Genomic DNA, 20008 nt, shown 5'->3' on the forward strand with positions numbered 1-20008 from the left:
CACACACACACATACACACACACACACTCACACACACACACACACATACTTTTTCCAAATTTGGTCTCATTCGATTCAGAATGGCTCGAAACGTCGAGAAAACATAAAATTAGCGATTCGGATTTTTTGATGAAAACATAAACATCTCCTTCGGGAAGTTAAAAAGTATGTGTGTGTGTGTGTGTGTGTGTGTGTGTGTGTGTGTGTGTGTGTGTGAACAGATTTTTTGCCGTAAATCGACGTTTTCTCGAAAACGGCTGGGCCGATTTCAAAAATTTAAAAGCCATTCGATGCATCTCGACGAGGACTATCGTTTGTCAGTTTTGTGGGACGATCGGCCGAGACGTTTCTTTATAAATAGCAGAAAAGTGAAAAAATTTTCGTGCACGTTTTAGCCCGCAATTCTGAACCGATTAAGAAAATTCAAAAACCGTTCGAAAGATATTGATTGGGAATCGTGCTGATTAGTTTTTGGTAGAGATCGGCCGGGCCGTTTACTTGTAATAAAGTTTTTAAAAAAAAAATTTCGACGATTTTCATGATTATTTTTTTGACGGTAGATACCATAGTCTTCTAGATCATACTAAAATATTACGGCCCTACGACAACTGGTTCAGCTTTAAAAATTCGTCAAAGTTTGCAAACATTGGTATTGTTTTTTTGGCATTTGTCAAAATTAGACTTTTGATCGACGTTTTCTCAAAAACGCTTGAACCGATTTTGAAAATTTAAAAGCCATTTGATGTATTTCGGTGAGGACTATTGTTTGTCAGTTTTGTGCGACGATCTGCCAAGCCGTTCCTTTGCAATTTGAAAAAAAGTGTTAAACTTTTCGTCCACATTTAAGCTCATCCTACCGAACCGATTTTAAAAAATCAAAAACCTTTCAATGATATTAGTTGGGAATGGTACTGATTAGTTTTAGGTGAAAATCTACCGAGCCGTTTTCTTGTAATTAACTGTTGAAAAAAAAATTAAGCCGATTTTTATGAAACTTTTTGTGGCGATATACATCATAGTCTTATAGAACTTACTGTAATACTACGGCCTTACGACAAGTAGTTTAATTTTAAAAATTCGTCAAACTTTGCTAAAATTATTATCGTTTTTTTTTAAAAGTATGATTGATGAAGTATATTATTTACACATTTTTTTTTTAATAAGTCGATTATTTACACATATCGGGAAGTTCATGTAACTTGCCTCAAGGCTAAATACCAAACCAACTAGTTTAATTTTTTTGTATATCGAAAATAATTCAGTTTTATTTTTAATTATTGCTAAAGTACTAAAGCTCATTTATATACTTTAAATAAATAATTTTAACTCTGCAATTCAGTTTATATAGTTCTTAGAAATATTAAAAAATGTTACAGTATTTATATTAATCTATTTGAAAAGATTTAATATTCCTCGAACATTTCGTTACGGTAAGGGAAGTTCCAGCAATTTGCCTTAAGGCACGATGCCATACACCACTAGTTACTATTTAAAAAATCGACTTCTAACAGTAGAGTCCCTTTTCAATCAATTGAAATGATTTACTTCTTCACTTTTAGTTGCAAAATGTTGATTTGAATGTAAGTTTATATTAATTAAATAAATCTTTTTTCGCCATATTTAGTGTTAGCTAAATTTATTATGGTGATATATTTTATAATGCTTATTCTCCAACGTGTTTTATGTTCATTGGAAATTCAAGATTCTATACAAATCCTTTTTTTCACAGTATGTTAAACGTTTATTTCCTTATATAAATATGTTTATAAAGGTTTCTATAATATTTCAAACATGTTTCTGTAGTTCATTCATGTTTATAACTTGTAGAGCAATTTCTCTATCCTGCAGAGCTCGTAAAAAATTGAAATAAATAATTTTGCTTAAGTAGTTGAGTAATTGTTGGACTAGTGTATAACTATTATTTTTTAACAATTACGCTATTCTTCTGCAACGTATAATTAATTCTTTTCTATTCATTACCAGTTCGTGCCTTTCCATCGGCCATGATATCTGAAAAATCAAATTTCAAGAAACAACTCCAAAATAATAATACGGAAATACATAACAATAAATTGCATTTATATGGACTATTGGCAATTGACTTTGTTAAAACTTCTGTTTTAAAGTTAAATTAAATATAAAATGCTTTGCGTCCTGATGAGCTCATTAAAATGAAACTGGTAATAATTTGTTTTCTTATTCCAAATATTTTGCCCTGAAGAAATTGTTTGAATATATTTTATATGAGGACTATTGGCAAGTTGCTTTATATATTCATTTTCAAAAATACATTATAAATATTCTACTTGATGTCCTGATGAGCTCTTTAAACATGACAAATTTAATGTTTGTTGAAAAATTGATACTTTTTTTTGACAAAATGTATTCGCATTTTATTTTTTTTTTAATTTTATATATTCAATTAAATATTTAACCACATTGTCTATTGGCAAGTTGCATTTTATATTAATTTTACAAAATAAATCATAAATATTCCACTTGATGTCCTGATGAGCTCTTTAAAAATGCAACTATATAATCCAATTTAACATAAATTGTTTGTTGGAAAATTGAAACTTGCAAAAAATATATAAAAAAAATTATATTCAATAATTAAATTTTTAACTCTATCCTGAAAAAAAAAATCACATAAATATATATCTATAATTTAAATAAAACAAATCATTTAATTTTTTCATATAAACTCCTTCGAATTCAATTTTATTCATTCAAATTCAATTCATTTTTGTTTGTTTTTTTTTGGAAACTTTTTAATACAATTTTTTGTTTATAAATAAATTCGTTCGTGTTATAATCATACAATAATAAATTTAATATCGTAATTATTTATTTGTTTATTATTTAGTTTTTTTCAATAGAATAATATTAATAGAATAATAAAAATTAATATCTATGTACAGTCGTTTTTTGATTTAGGATAAATTATATAATACAAATTTACAAATATACAAATTATATGTGGATAAATTTATTTTTGTGACGTCATTGAACACTTAAAAAATTAATTAGTTTATATAGTATTAAATATTTATATTTAAATAATTATAAATATAAAGTATTAAACACTAATTTAATATTTATATTCAAATAATTACAAATATATATTTTTTAATAATAAAATATGTATACAAGCAAAAATATAATTGTTTTAAACATTTTACAAAATTTTTGTAATTTATTTTTTATACTTTTGCTTTTTGACCTGACCTTTAATAAGGGCTAATATTTTTTTGCAAATTATTTTCCAAAATTTGCAGAAAAAAATTAGTCCCTTGTTTCAACAAAATCGTTTTTTGCAAATTTGTGCAAAAAAGTACAAATCCAAATTTAAGCCCAAATAATTTTGATCTTTTCAAATTTTCTATAATATTTTTTTCGAAAATTTAATATTTAAAATATTAAATTTTTATTTTGCCAATTATTTATTTATAACTAATATTATAAATTTTAGACGTGACATCTTTTGTTTGCAAAAATTTGCAACTTTCATAATTTTTAGAAAATTTGCAAATTTTTATTAAAACAATTTTTATATTTTCAAAATTCTGCGTAAAACCAAAATGCATTTAAATTATTTTTGACGTAATAGTTTATTTATATAAATTACATTGCAAAATTAAAAATAATAAATTTAGCAAAAAAAATTTCCACGTCAAATAAATGCATTTTAGTCCATTTTTCCTTAAATTTCTTGGTTCAATGACGTCATTTTAAAAAAATTCTAAAATCTAAAAAGCGTACATTTTTGGAAACCTTTAAAATACTACAAGATCCCAAAGTGACCCCTAAAAAAAATTATATTTGTATTTCTTGAGGTCTTTAAGACCCTTGGTAATACTTTGAAGGGTACTTTATTTATAAAGTAATTGAAAAGAACCTTGAAAAGTGTAAAAATAATTTCTTGGGGTCTTTAAGATACTTAGGTAAAACCCTAAAGGGTCATTTTGTTTTATATTTTTCAAATCAATCAAAAGACCCCAAGAAAATGAAACATTTTCACATATTGGAGTCTCTATGACTTTTACAAGTAAATTTATAAAGAATTTCTTTCTGTTTTATTTTTCAAATAATGTAAAAATTAAAAAAAAACATCCATTGGGGTCTTTATGACCCTTAAAAATAATATTTTTAAAGTTTCATTTGTCTTTTATGTCTTAAATCATTTGAAAATCACAAAAAAAAAATGATTGGAGTCTTTGTGACCTTTACATTCAGTATTTGACTTTTATTTTTCAAATAATTTCAAAACCAAAAAATCCCCTTCTTTGGGGTCTTTATAACCCTTATAAGTAATATTCCAAAGGTTCCTCTTGTCTTTTATTTTTAAAATAAATATATAAATTTTGGAAATGCATCAATAAAAAAATAATAAATATTTCTATATATATATACGGTCTTATTTTGTGGTGACCCCAAAATTTCAATGTCAAAACCAAACAACAGATGGCACGTGTGTGCATCGTTTTGACCTCAAAATTCCAAGTGCACCAATTTGATATTAAACTAATATTAAAATAGTAACAATTATATTTTAATATTAAATTAATACTAAAATAGTTTATAAAAGTAATTACCGAAAAGATTAACATTTGGAATAATTTTACAATCTTAAAAATTAGTATAATTACATTGTTTATACAAATTACTAGTCTAGAGAGAAATTTTTGCAGGATAAAGGACATATAAGCCAAAATATTTTAGGGGATAAAGTTTTGACCAAATTCAATCAAGTTTTTACCAAATTTTTGGGTTTGAAGTATCAAAACCTAAGTTATATAACATTTTAAGCCTTATTGTAAGTCTAAACCTGGATCAATTTGATTTGAAACTAAAAAGGCCTAGAAATATAAGGTTGGTTGACTTTTGTAGAATCTAGATCTCGGATTAGTGTAAAATTTTAGGCTTGAATTTATCTTTCTAAATCCTGAAACCTATTACAAGATGTCTAAGTCATAAAATCTATGAAACTGGACAAACCTGATCAACTGATTCAAAACTGAACAAAAACCAGGAACAATTAGGCTTGTTGACTCCAAAATTTTGGGGCACGAAAAGATTTGGCCAGAAATTTTGGCTCTAAATCCTGAAAGCCTAAAACGAAACCTACAGACATAAAAATATTTAGGCTTCCTCGACAACCTATTTTACCAGTTTAAAACAAATTTAGGCTCAATCATCGTACCCATCAAATCCATCCATACTTCCCTTGGCAAAAATTTCCCTTTCCCTAATTTTTTATCCTTAATTCAGACCAGATAAGCCTGGACATGCCTAGAATTATCACCGCCCCTGCCCCTCTGACTGGCCTGTCTTAAACTATGATTAAAATTCTGATTCATAAAATTGGGCGACTGCCTATCCAAGAAATTATTAGGACTATTCGCCCTATTGGGCGTAAATTGACCCACCAAACTAGGGTCGATTTGCCCAAAATTAGGCGGAGGAACTTGTCCAAAATTCGGAGGCAGTTGACCAAAATTAGGAGGATGCTGACCGAAATTTGGATCGAAGTTATTTTGGCGTAGATTTCTTCGTTCTAAGGTGGAATAATCCGAGTCTATGCTGGAGTAGATGTGTTCAGTGGCATTTGAGGAATTTGGACGTTGCGTGTAAGGTTTTTCCTTTTCCTGGAACTTCCTCATGTTCTTTTTGGCAAATTTTGGAGAAGGCGTACAAGTCGTCGCAGACGAGTAATTGTTTTCCTCGTAGTTTTCAAAATCGTACATATCAGCCTTGGCGTTTACGTTGACACAATTCTGTTGCCTAATGGCACCTGTTGTCGTGTTATTCTCTAAAGTATGAGTATTTGCTGTCAGATTTTGCAGCTGCTGCAAATTCTTACCAACTTTCGGTAAATTGTACAACAAGCGTTCTGTAAAGTTTTTATCATCAGTGGATTTCACATCTTTAGCAGTCTTCAAAAAGGGTTTGAAGTCTTCATCCAGGTCATGCATGTGTAGTTTCTGGTCCTTTAATACTACCAGACGTTTCTGGATTTTTAAATTTCTAATTCGGTTTAATCCACTCAGTTTGCAAAAAGTTGCGCGTTAAAATCAAAACTAGGCGTTTGGAGTTCTCAGAATTCTCTTGGACACTTGTACCTTGTCCATCACGATGCAACAAACAAATCTTAAACTTATCCTTCAAATTCACCAAAACATACTTCTGCAAATACTCCAAATCCTTTTCACTGTACAAAATCATTACATCGTACAACAAGTTATCGAATTCTGGTTGGTCGAATAAGGTGACACCAAATTTGGAGTGCAGACAGATTTTCAAACTTTTTCTAATAACAAAGCATAGTAGGTTTACATTGTTTTTTATATACTGAATGTTTAGAATATACTTAGGATGCTGAAGATTACTAGAAGGAATAGAATGAGTACAGTGGCTAGTAAGTAGATGTAGTCTTGTAAAATTTCACTGTTTTTGACGTAGAATTCTGAGCAAACGTTTTTGTCGGATTCGATGTTCAAACGTTGGATGACGCCATCTGAAACGCAGTGTAAATTGGATAAGTCTTGGATTTTTAGCAGGTTGTTTTGGACAAAACTAGCGATTTTTTGCAAGTTTTCGCAACGGCATGCATACTGGTTTAAACCTAGCCAAATTTTTTGCATGGTTTTCATGTTCAAGTCAACGAAGTTGACTAATTTGTTGCCATCCAGTCTTAAAACCTCCAGACTGGTCAAGCCCTTGAAAGTCGTGTTATCAATATGGGTTAACTGATTATTTTGTAAATATAGTTCTTTTAACGCGTCCAAGTTAACAAATTCAAAACCCTTAAACACTTGTAGTTTATTATTAGACAAGTCCAAAGTTTGCAAGTTGAGTAAACCAGCAAAAGTTTTATTACTAATCACCTCGACGTTGCTCGAGTTCAAATACAACTTTTGCAAGTTTTTGCGTCCAATAAAAACATGGTTGTCAAGTTTCTGGAAAATATTACCATCCAAATAAATTTCAGTTGCGTAAATGGGTATATTTTTTGGTATCTCTGTACTACTGGTGCCATTATTGGCAGAACTTCCACAATCTACAATATTGGTGGACCAGTTGAGATTGTTTAGACATTTGCAGTTTGATGGGCATATCATTTCACAATCGCAAGCAAAAAAGTCACAACAATGGCACAAGACGAAACAGTGGGACTTGTACTCGCACAAGAAGTTTGAGGATTTCATTGTTTTTAGTTGTAAAGTTTTGCTGGTTCTTACATTGTTTTCAACGTTGCACACAATGTTCTCCGAGTCCATGATTTTGGGATACCTGTGCGTTATCAAATCGTTGTTGGAAATATTATTTATATTTAGCAAAAAGTCCATGCTGCAATCACAACGGAAAGGGTTACCACTTAGGTAAATTTCTGTGTTGGTTTTGCCACCAGAGTTTTCCAAAACCTTAGGCAACTTCAAACTATTCAAATCCATTTGTTTGATTTCATTCGCGTACAAATCAATCCTGGTTAGGTACTTTTTATCGTAAAAACTGTTAGCGTGGATTTTCCTAATAAAATTATTATTTATAAACAATAATTCTACGCTATCAGGTATGTTCAGGTTAGAAATTTCCGTCAATATGTTATGACTAGCATCTAAAGTTTTTAGTTTCAACTTGTCCTGGATTTTGTAGTAGTTACCCAGAACTTCTATATAGTTGTTGTGGATATCCAACCACTTTAGGTTAAATGGTACAAAAGCGTAATCAAACCAAATCAAATTGTTCTCCGACAAATTCAACCACAGTAGGTTCAACAGACTTGAAAAAATACCATCAACGTCCATCAGAAAATTTTTATCCAGGCGTATAGCTTCTAAATTCTGGTTACCATCAAAAGTATCCCTATCAATTTGCTGGATTTTGTTTTCAGCCAAATTCAAAACCTGCAAGTTTGGTAAATTTTGGAACATTGGTTTGGACAAGTTGCCTATACGATTGTCTATTAACCTCAAACCTGTAAGTTGGTTTAAATTTTTGAAACTGTCGTTCTCAACATTTTCAATCAAGTTTTCGCCCAAGTCTAAACTTTTAAGCATCTGCAAATCCTGGATTGCTTTAGGAATCCTGGTGATTTGGTTAGAACTCAAATCGAGTTGTTTTAAATCCGAGCAATTTTTAAAAGCGTTGATGTCTATGGAGTTGATCAAGTTGTTATTTAAAGTCAGTTTGCTTAAAACAAATAAACCGTTGAACAAGTTGTTATCGATTTGGTGCAACCTGTTTTCAGCCAAGTTTAAGGTATGCAAGTTGTACAAAGGTAGGAAAGCGTTTTCGTCAACGTATCCGATGGAGTTGTTTTTTAAATCCAAAATTTGTAGAAAGAACAAATCTTTGAAGGTTTTGGAGTCTATACGTGTCAACGCGTTGTTGGATAAATTCAAAACAATAAGTCTGATCAAACCTGTAAAAATATTTTCATCAATATGATGGCTGGACAGTTGATTAGAACTCAAATCAAGCACCAAAAGTTGTTCCAAACGATAAAACAAACCTTTGGGTAACTCGAATAACAAATTGTTTTGCAAATGAATCTCCCTGATTTCTCTTGAATTGAATAACAACAAATTTGGTAAACTTTCAAGTTTGTTGAACGACAAATTTAGGATCCTTAGACTAGTCAAACCTATCAAACTTTCACTGGACACGTCTGTAATATTATTATGCTGCAAGTGCAGTTGTTGCAAACGCCTTAATTTCGAAATTTGACAAAAATCACCAATATTTGCCAACCTGTTGTAACTCAGATCCAAAGTCACCAATTCTTCGCCTCCAGAACAACGTTCTGCACCTGCAGAAAACCCTAACTCGTTTGCAGATTTGATACGATTATCAGTCAAATTTAAAGTCTGCAAAGATTTTAAAGGACACAAAGTATTCTGTTGCAACAAATTTATATTATTACCTGCCAGGTTTAGGCTTTGGAGTTCGTTCAAACCCTGGAACGACTCTTGGGATATGTTCAAGTTTTTATTAGCGCCCCAGAGTTGGTTATTAGATTTCACTGATAGTTTTTTAAGTTGGCTCAAACCGTTAAATGCAAATTTAGGTAAGAATAAAAACTTACAATTTTCTATATTCAACTCGTTTAAAGCCTGGAATATCAGGAACAAACCGTCCCCGATGTTGCTCTCGAAGAGCAACATCTCGTTACAAGATATGTTGAATTTGGTCAAAACTTCTAATTTTTGGCTGGTGACACCTAAATTTGAAAAGTTTTCGGAACTACGTTCCAACGTCCTGATTTTACACGACATTTGGGTTTTGGATAACACTTTGGTAGTCTCATCCTTTTCGTATTGACACAAAGAATGGACACCATGTACCACAAAAAATAATAGGATAAAAAATTTGGGCGTAGCCATTTTGTCTAAAATTTAACAAAACTTAAAGTAAAATATATACTTAATTAATCATACTATCTAGTATCCTGGTTAATCCTGGAGTCACTGTATCCAAAAAACAAGTCACCACACAACTTTTGTTCACCACATCACCACAAATTAAAAAAAAACTTTGGGAAAATAAAATAAAAACAAATCCAAAACTTTTTTGTTGATCATTTGTTGTTATTTGATTTTAACATTTTTTTTTGTTCATGTTTTATTTTAAGCACTAGTCACATAACTACAGCTTTTGGTTACCACTTTTGTCTAATTTTTGGACAAAACTTTTGGACACTTTATACATCTCGTCGAAAAAGAAAACTTTTTTTGTTGACGAAAACCTGTTTTTTGTTGAACAAAAGATAACATTTCACGCAGGTCGGAAAAAAACTGTTCCCAGGATCAGACAAAAAACTTTTTCAGGGTCCTGGAATATTTTTTGTGACCACAAGATTAATTGAACGTTGACACAACTTGAGAGAAAATGAAAAAATTGAAGCAAAAAGCACTTTTTTGTTGTTATTTTTGTATCACGAGCACTAGATGCAACTTTTGTACAACTAGCAATTTGTAGACACAAAAATAGTTCTTTAAGGTAAATTTTGTTGCAAAAAACAAATTTCTGGATACACACACTAATTTTTTTCACTTTCAATTAACTAGTACTAAAAAATAGTACTGTATACTAAATTTAGTCCTCTTGACACAAATTTTCGTACAAAATTCTAGACAAAAACACTAATTTTTATAGTTAGTCCAAGTTTTTTTTTGCATAACACACTAACGATACTGGATCTAATTGTTTTTCAACCACGAAGTACTAAAAAATTTAGTACTAATACTAAATTTAGTTATCAGGAACCCAAATTTAGTATCAAAACAGCATACACACACTGATTTTTAGTTTGCACCAAATTTGTGGCACAAACAATTAGTGAAGCAAGTTTAAGTCAATTTTTAACTACCAAGTACTAAAAAATTTAGTACTAATACTAAATTTAGTTAGCGAAAACTAAACTTTAGTATCACACACTAATTTTTGAATTTATATAAATTTTTTTGCACAAACTGTATAAGTTTGTACAAATTTTGGTAAAGCAGGTTTTAATGGCTTTTCAAGTACTAAAAAAACTAGTACTTTATACTAAATTTAGTTAGCAGGAACCAAAATTTAGTACCAAAACAGGATACACACTAATTTTTGAGTTTGTACAAATTTTGTTAGACACAACTATTTTAGTACAAATTTTGTATTTTTACTTGAGTAAGTTTTAGTTTTGTTTGTTTTGTTTGCTTGATATCAGGCTGTCTAAAACGTGTGTCGAATTTGGAACTTCGGACTGGAAATGATAATTTTTTGAATTAGCGCATGTATACAAAATTCTTGTAATTCTTATTTGAAATTTAGGTATTTTTTTACATCGGCTTGACATCAAACTGTCCAAGGCATGAATAAAGTTTAAAACTTGACTGGACATTTTCATAATTTTTAAATTATAATATTATGTATGTATATAAAACTCTCGTAATTTTTATTACATTAAATAAATAAATTAGTCTTAGTATTTGTTACTGCTGCTTGATACCAAGCTGTCGAGGCAGGAGTGAAATGTAAAAAAAAATCTGTGCATTTAAAACATTGTTATACCATACATTGTTATATTTGCAAAAACAATGTTGACTAATAAATTTTTGGAACTTGTACAATAATTAAATGTTAAATAATTTTCTTGCAAAAAAAAATACACAGCCTTGTTTTTGTACAAAATGGCGGCTGGACAAAAATTTACGGTTTTTGTCAAATTTTACGGACATTATGCAAAAAAAACGTATAAAACAATTCTTTACTTACACAATTTAAATATTTGAACAAATATACATAAGTAACTCATACAAAAATAAATGCGTTTTTTAAAAACGTGAAATACATAACCCTGTTCTCTTGACGTGCGTATAGTTAGCAGCACAAGTACCTAGAAGCAAAATAATCTCAAGGTCATTTGTTTAAAATTTAATTTTACTGTCTGAATTGTTAAAATATTGCTATAAAGTCAATTAAATCTTAATGTTTTAGGCTTTTCTAGTTTTTTTGACATAAATATCTTAAACATAATTATCTGACAGCATTATTTTCCATTGTTACCAACATCCCACAGTCGGTGCTGGCGATTCTGCTGTTGATAATGCAAATAAAATTACATATATTACACAAGTGCTCAATTATCAACTCAATAAATAAAATTGATGAGAATAATAAAAAATGTGAAGCAAAAATATAGTGTTTCGTGTTGATTTCAAGGAATTTACAACAAATTCTTTCGCTGTGTTTGAGAGGTTATTATGTCTGCTGCTAGAACTTTTTGATAGAAATAATCCATCAAATTTTACATTTTTGATACCAATGTTTCCTTATTAGCTCAATAAATATAAATGTGAAATAAGTAATACATAATGTAGATGCAATAAAATAAGTTTATAAAGATAAACGTAAATATATATGAAACACATGTTGTTTTAAACAACACACATTCACAATTGAGAACGAATGAATCATTTTGATTGAGATTGCATCCAGGGCATCACACAGGAGATTCTATTTTAGAGCAGCTTAAAATTGGCATGGTATCTCAGATGGCATTGGACTACATGCATCTCGTGTGTTTAGGTGTCACCAAAAGATTGTTAAGTCTGTGGGTGAAAGGTTCGAGAGATGTCCAATTAGATAACAAAGCGACTGAAAGGGTAAGTGAATTTTTGGTAAGTTATAAAAAATGTGTAACTACTGAGTTTTCTAGGTTACCAAGATCTCCTAAAGATGTTAACCATTGGAAGGCCAACGAGTTCAGGTTGGTTCTGCTATATTTTGGACCCATAGTTTTACAACCTGTACTGGAAAGGAATAAGTACATCAATTTCATACAACTTAGTTTGGAGATTAGAATTTTGTGCGACCCAGAGATGTGCATCGAGAAAAACGATACAGTAAACAGATTTCTCACTAATTTTGTGAATGAATATTCAAGGCTATATAGATCTGGCCCGATGACTTACAACACCCACAATTTGATACATCTTCCGGCTGATGTGATGAATTTCAAATGTAGCTTAGATCGGTTCAGCTGATTTCCTTTTGAAAGCTATTTCAAGAAGGTACAAGGTAAGCTGCAGAACTCGCCGAAACCTATCCACCAGCTGGTCAACAGAATGGCTGAAGAGGAGATGCTTGAAGCAATGTTTGCTAATGAACAGAGATATCCAAATATGCAGCATGGAAGAGATGGACAGATAAAAATAAAATATAAAGATTTTATTATTTGTAATAGCGCTCCAGACAATCTTTGTATGGGCACTGATATTTCTCTATTATTTTTTCAGCATATTCATGATTTAAATCAAATTGTATTATAAGCCATTGTTTGTGAGTGCATGTGATTATACGATTTTTCATATGTATTTATATCATTTAAATGACAACAATAGTAATGATGTTGTAATATCCGCACAGCAAATTAAAAAAAAGTGCCTTAATTTGCCATATGTTACTGGAAAATATTTTGTGTCAATACCAAAAATTCATTTGTGCGAATATTACAATTATTAAATAATTGAATTGTTTAATTTTAAATATAATATTGTATAGAATAATTGTATAAAAATAAATATAAAATAATATAATGTAATAAACAGTTTCATTGTTCACTATGTTTACAGTTTCATTGTTAACTTTGTATATATAACTTTAAACACTTTTTGCTTTACATTTATATTTATTGAGTTAATAAGGAAACATTAGTATCGTTAATGTAAAATTTGATGGATTATTTCTATCAAAAAGTTCTAGCAGCAGATTTAATAACCTCTCAAACACGGCGAAAGAATTTGTTGTAAATTTCTTGAAATCAACACGAAACACTATATTTTTCTTTGACATTTATATTTATTGAGTTAATAAGGAAACATTAGTATCATTAATGTAAAATTTGATGGATTATTTCTATCAAAAAGTTCTAGCAGCAGACATAATAACCTCTCAAACACAGCGAAAGAATTTGTTGTAAATTCCTTGAAATCAACACGAAACACTATATTTTTGCTTCACATTTTTTATTATTCTCATCAATTTTATTTATTGAGTTGATAATTGAGCACTTGTGTAATATATGTAATTTTATTTGCATTATCAACAGCAGAATCGCCAGCACCGACTGTGGGATGTTGGTAACAATGGAAAATAATGCTGTCAGATAATTATGTTTAAGATATTTATGTCAAAAAAACTAGAAAAGCCTAAAACATTAAGATTTAATTGACTTTATAGCAATATTTTAACAATTCAGACAGTAAAATTAAGTTTTAAACATAGGCCATATAGCCAAAGGACAAATGACCTTGAAATTATTTTGCTGCTAGGTACTTGTGCAGCTAACTATACGCACGTTCTCTTGACGTGCGTATAGTTAGCAGCACAAGTACCTAGAAGCAAAATAATCTCAAGGTCATTTGTTTAAAATTTAATTTTACTGTCTGAATTGTTAAAATATTGCTATAAAGTCAATTAAATCTTAATGTTTTAGGCTTTTCTAGTTTTTTTGACATAAATATCTTAAACATAATTATCTGACAGCATTATTTTCCATTGTTACCAACATCCCACAGTCGGTGCTGGCGATTCTGCTGTTGATAATGCAAATAAAATTACATATATTACACAAGTGCTCAATTATCAACTCAATAAATAAAATTGATGAGAATAATAAAAAATGTGAAGCAAAAATATAGTGTTTCGTGTTGATTTCAAGGAATTTACAACAAATTCTTTCGCTGTGTTTGAGAGGTTATTATGTCTGCTGCTAGAACTTTTTGATAGAAATAATCCATCAAATTTTACATTTTTGATACCAATGTTTCCTTATTAGCTCAATAAATATAAATGTGAAATAAGTAATACATAATGTAGATGCAATAAAATAAGTTTATAAAGATAAACGTAAATATATATGAAACACATGTTGTTTTAAACAACACACATTCACAATTGAGAACGAATGAATCATTTTGATTGAGATTGCATCCAGGGCATCACACAGGAGATTCTATTTTAGAGCAGCTTAAAATTGGCATGGTATCTCAGATGGCATTGGACTACATGCATCTCGTGTGTTTAGGTGTCACCAAAAGATTGTTAAGTCTGTGGGTGAAAGGTTCGAGAGATGTCCAATTAGATAACAAAGCGACTGAAAGGGTAAGTGAATTTTTGGTAAGTTATAAAAAATGTGTAACTACTGAGTTTTCTAGGTTACCAAGATCTCCTAAAGATGTTAACCATTGGAAGGCCAACGAGTTCAGGTTGGTTCTGCTATATTTTGGACCCATAGTTTTACAACCTGTACTGGAAAGGAATAAGTACATCAATTTCATACAACTTAGTTTGGAGATTAGAATTTTGTGCGACCCAGAGATGTGCATCGAGAAAAACGATACAGTAAACAGATTTCTCACTAATTTTGTGAATGAATATTCAAGGCTATATAGATCTGGCCCGATGACTTACAACACCCACAATTTGATACATCTTCCGGCTGATGTGATGAATTTCAAATGTAGCTTAGATCGGTTCAGCTGATTTCCTTTTGAAAGCTATTTCAAGAAGGTACAAGGTAAGCTGCAGAACTCGCCGAAACCTATCCACCAGCTGGTCAACAGAATGGCTGAAGAGGAGATGCTTGAAGCAATGTTTGCTAATGAACAGAGATATCCAAATATGCAGCATGGAAGAGATGGACAGATAAAAATAAAATATAAAGATTTTATTATTTGTAATAGCGCTCCAGACAATCTTTGTATGGGCACTGATATTTCTCTATTATTTTTTCAGCATATTCATGATTTAAATCAAATTGTATTATAAGCCATTGTTTGTGAGTGCATGTGATTATACGATTTTTCATATGTATTTATATCATTTAAATGACAACAATAGTAATGATGTTGTAATATCCGCACAGCAAATTAAAAAAAAGTGCCTTAATTTGCCATATGTTACTGGAAAATATTTTGTGTCAATACCAAAAATTCATTTGTGCGAATATTACAATTATTAAATAATTGAATTGTTTAATTTTAAATATAATATTGTATAGAATAATTGTATAAAAATAAATATAAAATAATATAATGTAATAAACAGTTTCATTGTTCACTATGTTTACAGTTTCATTGTTAACTTTGTATATATAACTTTAAACACTTTTTGCTTTACATTTATATTTATTGAGTTAATAAGGAAACATTAGTATCGTTAATGTAAAATTTGATGGATTATTTCTATCAAAAAGTTCTAGCAGCAGATTTAATAACCTCTCAAACACGGCGAAAGAATTTGTTGTAAATTTCTTGAAATCAACACGAAACACTATATTTTTCTTTGACATTTATATTTATTGAGTTAATAAGGAAACATTAGTATCATTAATGTAAAATTTGATGGATTATTTCTATCAAAAAGTTCTAGCAGCAGACATAATAACCTCTCAAACACAGCGAAAGAATTTGTTGTAAATTCCTTGAAATCAACACGAAACACTATATTTTTGCTTCACATTTTTTATTATTCTCATCAATTTTATTTATTGAGTTGATAATTGAGCACTTGTGTAATATATGTAATTTTATTTGCATTATCAACAGCAGAATCGCCAGCACCGACTGTGGGATGTTGGTAACAATGGAAAATAATGCTGTCAGATAATTATGTTTAAGATATTTATGTCAAAAAAACTAGAAAAGCCTAAAACATTAAGATTTAATTGACTTTATAGCAATATTTTAACAATTCAGACAGTAAAATTAAGTTTTAAACATAGGCCATATAGCCAAAGGACAAATGACCTTGAAATTATTTTGCTGCTAGGTACTTGTGCAGCTAACTATACGCACGTGTTCTCTTGCATGTGCGGCATGCACAAAGACAAAAACTTATCGTAAATATCAAAATTATTCGGACGTTACACACAAAGTTGTATTTCATTATTAATAAACAATACTTGTTAGTCTCCATTATATATTCATTAAACAATATTAGAAATAAATTCTTTTTCTACTTACCGATTAACGACACCGCCATACACGAGACCGATAGCAAAACTTTTCGCGTCCAAAAACACTATAAATATTCACCACCCGTGGCATCGACATTAATATTTATATTTATATTCTCCAACAGTTAATAAACACTTTGATATATATTTTAAATATTGTTGCAATGTATTTACTAAATTATTTAAAATATTATAACACAACGTAAGGAGCACATCCATCATCTGGCAACCATTTTGCAAAAGAACGAAACGAACATGCACGAACACGAGAACGACGAGCGACGAACAGATAAATCATTTCGATAAATAAATTGAGTAAAAGAATTATAAATAAATTTAATGATAATAGATACATATTTTGTTTATATAATATTGATATTTATTGATAATAGATAGTTTTTATGCGTTTTAAAGTGTAAATTAAGTCTTTAAGTTTGTAGTTTTGAATTTGCCGCCATTACGCAAGTATTGTGTACACTCAACGTCAAAAAATATTACGATTTTGTGCTTAGTTTATGGTTTAATTATCGTAATTTAAAAATTATTTCTACTTATTTGGTCTTTGATTGATTAAATAAACTAGTTGTAAGTGTTGTTTTGCCTTAAGGCAAGTTGCACAAAAATTCCGATACGTATAAATTGTTGAGCGCCGATTAGCTCCGCCACTTTAACCAGTTTTATATTGAGCAGTTTTTTTTTTTAAATAACAATGAAACATGTGAAATAAATTTAGTGTACTGAACACAATCTAAGCTAAAAGATCTACTCGAATATTAAAATTGCATATTTTATAAGTCAATTTATTAACTTCCCGAAAGAGAAGTTTATGTTTTCATAAAAAAATCCGATTCTCTAATTTTATGTTTTCTCGAATATAAAAGCAGAAAATATAACTTTACTTTACTTACTCCATAGCGCTCAAATCCATATCAACTTTTTCTCCTGTACACAAAGGAATCTTTCTTTATATTGAATTACAGACTAAATTATTAATTACAGACTAAAAATGCAATAAAATGAAACGCCACTTTCATTTGATACAAATATTTTGTTTGTTTTTAAAAATATATATTGTAATATTGATTTTATGGGATATTATAAAAACAAAATTAATAATATTTAAATTATTTGTATTCTATGTTTGAATTGATAAAATGTTTCTGTCATCAATTGCCTTACACAAACTATATATCAAGAATATATTCTTGATTCAGCCGATCAATTCCACATTTAAGGAAAGTTCATGCAACTTGCCTTAAGGCAATATGACTAATTAATTTTTTATGTCTATGTTATTTACGCTTATGCAATACTTGATTTAGTTAAATATTTTATTATCAAAGTGTTAATATTTTGCTTCTATTAAATATCTTGTAAAATAATAGATAGATTTCTTATTGATTCAGCTGATTATTTTCAAGGAAAGTTAATGCAACTTTTCTTAAGGCAATATGACAACTAGTTATTTTTTATGTCAGAACATTTACACTTATACAACACTTGAATTAGTTATAAATTATGTTCAAATTGTTTCTATTTTGTATCATAACTAATGTAATTTTCTCCAAAGTATACATAATAATTATCAAATAACCTTAGCTTTCACCTAAAATATGTCCCTTCTTCATATGTTAATTCTTAATAAGTGAACCGTAAGAATAACAGAAAGGCAAAGCCAAAATAAGTTTAGGATTATGACTTAATATAAATTAACTTCAATATCCGACGTTTGCAATACAATGTGTACAAAAGAATTGTTTCTTTAGAAAAAGATGCAATGATACTCAAAATACTGTACACATCCACATTAAAGGCTGATCCAATTTAATGCTGCATTATTTCAACTAAATAATTATGTACTTTGATGAAAACGTTTTGAATCCATTTGTTGTATTTGTAACAGTATACTTTATAAATTGATTTAAATGTGAGAATCAATTTCACATAATCATCCCTAGATGCAATAAACAGCTTTGCATTTTTCAAAACCCTTATATAGGTAGTAGCATTATATATTAATATGTCATATTAAACTTAAATAGAAAATATACAAAAATACATTATATTTTTATTATTATAATTACCATAATAAAGAGAAGACTGCTCCTTGTACAATAAATATTCCTTCGTGTTCATGCCCATTTGTGTTTGAGATTTGTTCCATCAAAAGTTTCTTCTGAAAAATTAAACATAGTTTTAGTTATGTAAATCTCGTTTAAAAGAAATCAGCTTTATTGATAATCTACAATATTTTTTCTAAATGTGCTGGTATATGTATATATATATATATATATATATATATATATATATATATATATATATATTAGGGTGGTCCTTAAAATAGTCATTTTCGAATTTCCTTGCTCCCAAGGGCTCAAACGGTTCCAAATAGATATAAAACAATTCTCTGAAAGTTTTAGCTCTTAATATTGTCATTTAGATAGAGCGCAATTCAATCAAAGTTTTGTATGGAAATAGCATGGAAAAATTTTCAAAAATTTTAAAAATGGTTTTTAGATGTAATTTAGCGAACTAATGAATAAATAAAACTCATTCATTTGTCGCTAAGTTATACCTAAAACATTTTTTTTTATTTTCAAAATTTTCTCCATGCTCTTTCCATACAAACTTTGATTGAATTGCGCTCTATCTAAACGTTAATATTAAGAGCCAAAACTTTCAGAGAATTGTTTTTTATCGATTTGGAACCATTTGAGCCCCTGGGAGCAAAGAAATTCGAAAATGACCATTTTAAGGACCACCCTAATATATATATATATATATATATATATATATATATATATATATATATATATATGTATAGATTTTTTTGTTCGATGTTGAAATTAGAGCATCTTCAACTGCTTAACACATTGTAGCAACTGTTTAACACATTGTAATGTCCTACAACAACAATGTGTACTTAAAAATTACTATTAAATTAATATATCGATTGCCTTAAAGCTTACATGCCACTCACACCTAGTTACAACTATTGTTCCCTCTCCCAGGCTCCTGATTCCTGCATGGGATGCATGCAACAATCATCAAATGTGAAACTCCAAAAACAGTATCACTTATCATCATCGAATGAGGAAATTGAAGCCAACAATGCTCAAGATGGAATTAGAAATCGCCGCAACGGCAAAAATGTTAACAATGAGACACCAAATGCTTGTGTGTCCTGTCTATGTGACCCCATGTGGTGCGATGAGTGCATGGCTCGATGGTTTGCTCATTGATAGGACCTCCAGCAAAGCAGTACGTGGCTACTGCAGAAATGCACTTGCCCGGTTTGCAGGGCTGTATTTTGCATTAAAGATGTCAGTTATGTTGTTAACAGCGAATAAAATTGTTATTTATGATATTACTTGTTTTATAAAAAATAATGAAATGGAAATATTCTCATTTTATAAAATTTATAAATAAAATATATTAATACGAAACCAATGGCATTTTACTTCCCAGCAAGGTTGCATTATCTCACAGTGGGGAATAAAAAGA

General features: G+C 29.5%; 1 protein-coding gene across 1 annotated transcript; it reads right to left on the bottom strand.

The window, feature by feature from the left end:
- Nucleotides 1-6359: 6359 nt before the first annotated feature.
- On the bottom strand, nt 6360-14780 carry LOC113381354 (toll-like receptor 7). The gene is made up of 4 exons (XM_026620298.1): nt 14708-14780; nt 14554-14665; nt 12208-12296; nt 6360-9391 (listed from the first exon to the last, which is right to left on the bottom strand). Exons 1-4 carry the CDS (start codon nt 14778-14780, stop codon nt 6360-6362), a joined length of 3306 nt encoding a protein of 1101 aa, XP_026476083.1.
- Nucleotides 14781-20008: the final 5228 nt, after the last annotated feature.

The sequence above is a fragment of the Ctenocephalides felis genome, unplaced genomic scaffold, assembly GCF_003426905.1.
Source record: "Ctenocephalides felis isolate EL2017-DRISC unplaced genomic scaffold, ASM342690v1 CF-g0.4_SCAFFOLD_02832, whole genome shotgun sequence".
Classification (NCBI taxonomy): Eukaryota; Metazoa; Arthropoda; class Insecta; order Siphonaptera; family Pulicidae; genus Ctenocephalides; species Ctenocephalides felis.

Excerpts from the sequence above, each read along its gene's own strand:
- LOC113381354 (XM_026620298.1), bottom strand. The coding sequence starts at position 14,780 with ATGGGTCCAAAATATAGCAGAACCAACCTGAACTCGTTGGCCTTCCAA. Across the intron at positions 12,297-14,553 it reads CCTAAACACACGAGATGCAT|TACAGGTTGTAAAACTATGG; the intron begins GTAGTCCAATGC and ends ATTCCTTTCCAG. Across the intron at positions 9,392-12,207 it reads AACATCTTTAGGAGATCTTG|ACAAAATGGCTACGCCCAAA; the intron begins GTAACCTAGAAA and ends GTTAAATTTTAG.